Source organism: Eucalyptus grandis, chromosome 1 (genome assembly GCF_016545825.1).
Source record: "Eucalyptus grandis isolate ANBG69807.140 chromosome 1, ASM1654582v1, whole genome shotgun sequence".
NCBI lineage: Eukaryota > Viridiplantae > Streptophyta > Magnoliopsida > Myrtales > Myrtaceae > Eucalyptus > Eucalyptus grandis.
Window position 1 is genome coordinate 24935295 of NC_052612.1, and position 4420 is coordinate 24939714.

Sequence of the window (4420 nt, forward strand, 5' to 3'; positions counted from 1 at the left end):
GAATTCTACTTGCTCGGTTGACATTTCAGAAGATTGACATAGATATATTAAGCTAACTTCACCCGATTCCAAATCTAGTAATTAAGAACGACAACTTGGTAAGAGTTTCAAACTTGGGCCAGGCACAGGAGAGGTTTCTCTGACTATCGCGAACCGAACCGCTGAATCTGTCAACCTTTCTAGACCCATGAAAGAAAGTGGGGCACGGACCATTATATACTATTTAATGAGCATACATCTGTTTCATTGCTTTTGTTAATTTCTCGTTCACATGCATCTGTGGATATTTATGTGCTATTTATGTCTAAAATAAAGCATCTTTCTAAAAGGCAAGAATCTAGACAATGTTTGCGAAATCCTAGCCAGAAGACGTTAAGTACAGTGTTGAGAAGTTCAGAGAACATGCGAAATTGCTTTGTCCTTTCCTCCATTTTGATTAAAAAAAAAGGAAAAGTATCTTCAGGATGAAGTCAATAATATGCATAATATTATATAAACGAAGTCGAAACGCATAATTTTTTTTTTTTAAAAAAAATTTGGGTCGAAACACCACTTAATTTTTGAATTTTTGGAAACTGGCGTTATATCAAATGTTTATCATTTCATTTTTTATTGCGCTCTTTGCTTACTTTGCAATCATTATAGGTGCATCTTGGAGTACCCAAAGTTGACATTGACCACACAGGGCTACAGTGTTTAGATCAAAGGCTTATATCATCTTTTTGCTTACTTTGCGATCATTATAGGTGCATCTTGGAGGTCCCCACGTTGACATTGGCCAGACAGGGCTAAAGTGTTCGAGAATGACACAATACATACAACACGTTAACAAGCATAATTTTCCGCTTTGATATACAAGTTGTGCCTGTAGGCCCCTCTTGACTATCGTAATACGAGCCTACAAAATTGGTAATTTTTTAGATCCAGGAGAGAAACCTGGGATGGGTGGACATACGATTTTTTGAACTTCTTGCGTTTCTCTACTCCAATAGATTCTTGTTCACATGAACCTTGCAGAAGTAAGGTGCGAATTGGGTCTTCTTTACGGAGACCAACAACGAGGACGGTCTTGCAAAATCCCAAGCCAAGAAGGGCAAGTCGTTTCTCGTGTCCATTCTCTCCGAGTAGATTGTCCAGTGTTGAGTCATTGCTAGCCACAAGTAGTGCCGTACAGTGGTGCGCAAATCCAGGTGGAACAAGTTTGGTTTTGCATGCATCCGAAAAGTATGAATCTATTACCTTTTAGCCGTAAAATAGCTTGAATTAAGTGAGCCGCCAAGCACTAGAGGATATGAACAAGAATTTTTCATGCGAGAGACTCGATCCACGGAACAGGTAAAGAATAAAAAAATAAAAAATAAAGAAAGAAGAAGAACACGAAAGATCACCATGACGAGCTTTTTGACATAATGGGTCACCATGGTCCGGTAAAAAGATGGCGGAGCCAATTCAAAGGAGTGTACGGATGACCGCTGTAGTGCTTTTAATTATGAAAGAACGGTCGATTATGTACCCGTTACCAACGAACTTAGCATAAATTAAAACGTAAATATTGACTTTTAATAAGTCAAAACCAAACCATTAAAATTTTCATTGAATTATGAAAAATTGGAAAAAATGTCCATAAAATCATAAACCTATTGTACAGTAGCCCATTTAGTCTTAGATTTTTCAATTTGGTCAATTTAGTCCGAAAACTTTTGATAATTCGCCAATGTAGTTTTTTCGGCCAATTATAGCTTAAAGTTATTGATGTGAACAGTGGCCGTCCTATGTCACACACCAACCAAGCTACATAGGACAGCCAAAGCTGACAAAGTATACACATAAGTTGGCTAGATCGAGTAAATTGACAAATCGTCGAAAGAATTTAAAACTGCATTAACAAAATTGAAAGTTTAGGACTTAATTTGCCACCATATAATAGGTTTATGATATTTTGAAAAATTATCCCTGGTAATATTGTACATATCTCACGTAATCATTTTTCTATAGTTTCAAAATTTGGCTTGAAAGACAAATATTATTACATAAGAAAAGTAAAAATAATGAACCATAAACAAAAATCATTCCAAATTCGTTAGATAGTCGTAACAAGGTCAGTGGAACAAATTTGAGTGAAATGGAAACAGGGTGTCGATTACCCCTTCTAGCATCATCACCGTATTGGACCACCAGACCAAAGAAATGGTGGTCCGAGGACAAAAGCTTATAACGGTACCATTGAGAAAACTTCCTAATGAATTCTAAAGTTGACAAAACTATGAATCTCCTAACATCGGTGTAGGAGTCCCTCTCGTCTCTGCGAGTTTTCTCTCTACCTCATGGTAGCGTCTACCCCCCTTCCTTCAAGCCCTAAACCCTAATTTACTGGTGTTCATCCGTAATACTGTTCCTTTCTCAGCATCCAAAAAAGAAAAAAACAAAAGAAATGTCACTTCTAAGTAATACGATTAGATATTCGGGTGCCTCTGGATCCCATCAGCCGGGGTAATCCTGATCGAAAGCATCCTTCAGTGATCCGGGTGCCTCTGGATTCCACCAGCCGGGATGATTCTGATCGGAAGCATCTTTCAGGTGGAGTGTTGCTCGCTGCTCTGAGTACTGATTTGAGTAAGAGTATCAAATATATACGTGTTTTCGTATAGTATCTCTTGGTTGTTTGTTTGGCGACGAGATCGGAGTGGTAGAAGTCGGGATCTGGATAAAGCTGAAACTGGGTAGTCTCGGGGATGTCGATAGCCGAGATCTGATCCTACTCTGATAAGCGATTGAAAGTTAGTGAAAATGGAAAGTAAAGAAGAAAATGAGATGAGAGTGGCTGCATTATGCAAAAGCCTTGGGGACCTGTGGTCTAAGGAAGACGTAGTCGAAGTGTCTGATGAAATACCGCAACAGAAAAGGGAGGAATGTAGCCGTACTCTCTTCGGTAAATTGTACTCCAAACCAAATGTGAACTATCTTGCTTTCATAACTACAATGAAAAAAGCATGGAAAATAGAAGGGGTTATATGCTCTCAGAATGAACCAGGGCACTTCACTTTCGTATTTCCAACGGAGGAGGAAAAACAACGAATAATGAGGAACTCACCTTGGTCATATTCAACTAATTTGCTCATTCTAAAGCAGTGTCTCCTTGAAGTCCCTGAGCATTGCTATGATTTCACTAAGGCAGCTTTCTGGGTGTGCATTGGAGGAGTTCCCCCTGGTTGGAGAATAAACAAAGTGTTCAATGATCTGGGGAAAAGGATGGGAAATGTAATAGAAGTTCAACTCGACTCAACAACTAATGCTCAGAACAGAGGAGGTAGAGTTAGAATTGAGATTGATTTGACTTTACCTTTGAAATCGGGAGCTATTATGGATATTGGCAATAATTGGCTATGGGTGGAGTTCAAGTACGAGCGTCTCCCACATTACTGTTTCTCTTATGGCAAAATTGGGCACTATGCAACTGACTGCCTTGAAATTCCATATGCAACTTTACCCGGGTAATGAACAAAAAAAAGGGTTATATGGACCCTGGTTGAAGGCAGAAACCAGTGATCACAGCCCTTATTGGGATGCTTTCTACGGGAAAATGGAGGAGGAGTTTGTAGTGGAAGAAACAATACCTGTTCCATCAACCCAACCGAGTGGAATGAACTCCATCGCTCGAGAGCCAGCATCTGATATGCAAATTGTAGCATGCAGCAAAAAGCGATCAGAAAGTAGCCCAGAAAATGTGATAAGCCCAGTAAATGTACCTATTGTAGTAGAAGACCGAGATAGTGGAAAACGGGTATTATGCCCTGAAACCCAAAACCCACTGTTATTAAAAGTTGGGAAAAGCAGTAAGAAGACTATGAAAATACAAAAGGCAAAAAAAACAGAAATGCATACCAGCAATATCCCCTCTCCTCACAGATGATGTAGAACTTCTGGAGACCCCGGTGAAACTGATCCAGGATGAACAAGAATGGGCTTTGGTGGCTAGCGCTAATAAGCCACAACTAAAGCCATGAAAATCGTTAGTTGGAATTGTCAGGGGCTGGGCAATCCCCTGACAATCCAGGAATTAAGAGCTTTAATAGCTCTCGAAAGGCCCAACTTACTTTTTCTCATGGAGACGAAAAATAAAGCAACTATGGTGGAAAAGATTTGTAAAAATCTTCAATTCCAGAACTTATACTTGGTTAATCCAACATGAATAGTGGGGGGATTGGCAATCATGTGGCAAGAGGAAATCGCTTTAAAGGTGCAAGCAAGTTCAAAACAGTTCATAGATGTGCAGTGTACTGACCTTGAAAGTAAACAAGTTATGCAGATTACCTTTGTCCATGCATCTACTGACTTTAGAGAGCGTATGGCATTATGGCAATTCCTTGGAACTCTTAAGCCTCCAGTTTCTCTTCCCTGGATTTGTATGGGAGATTTCAAC

At 39.5% G+C, this 4420-nt stretch overlaps 1 protein-coding gene across 1 annotated transcript; it reads left to right on the forward strand.

The window, feature by feature from the left end:
- Positions 1 to 2787: 2787 nt before the first annotated feature.
- Positions 2788 to 3495, forward strand: LOC120296237. The gene has a single exon (XM_039317960.1). It carries the CDS (start codon positions 2788 to 2790, stop codon positions 3493 to 3495), a length of 708 nt encoding a protein of 235 aa, XP_039173894.1.
- Positions 3496 to 4420: the final 925 nt, after the last annotated feature.

Excerpts from the sequence above, each read along its gene's own strand:
- LOC120296237 (XM_039317960.1), top strand. The coding sequence starts at position 2,788 with ATGGAAAGTAAAGAAGAAAATGAGATGAGAGTGGCTGCATTATGCAAA.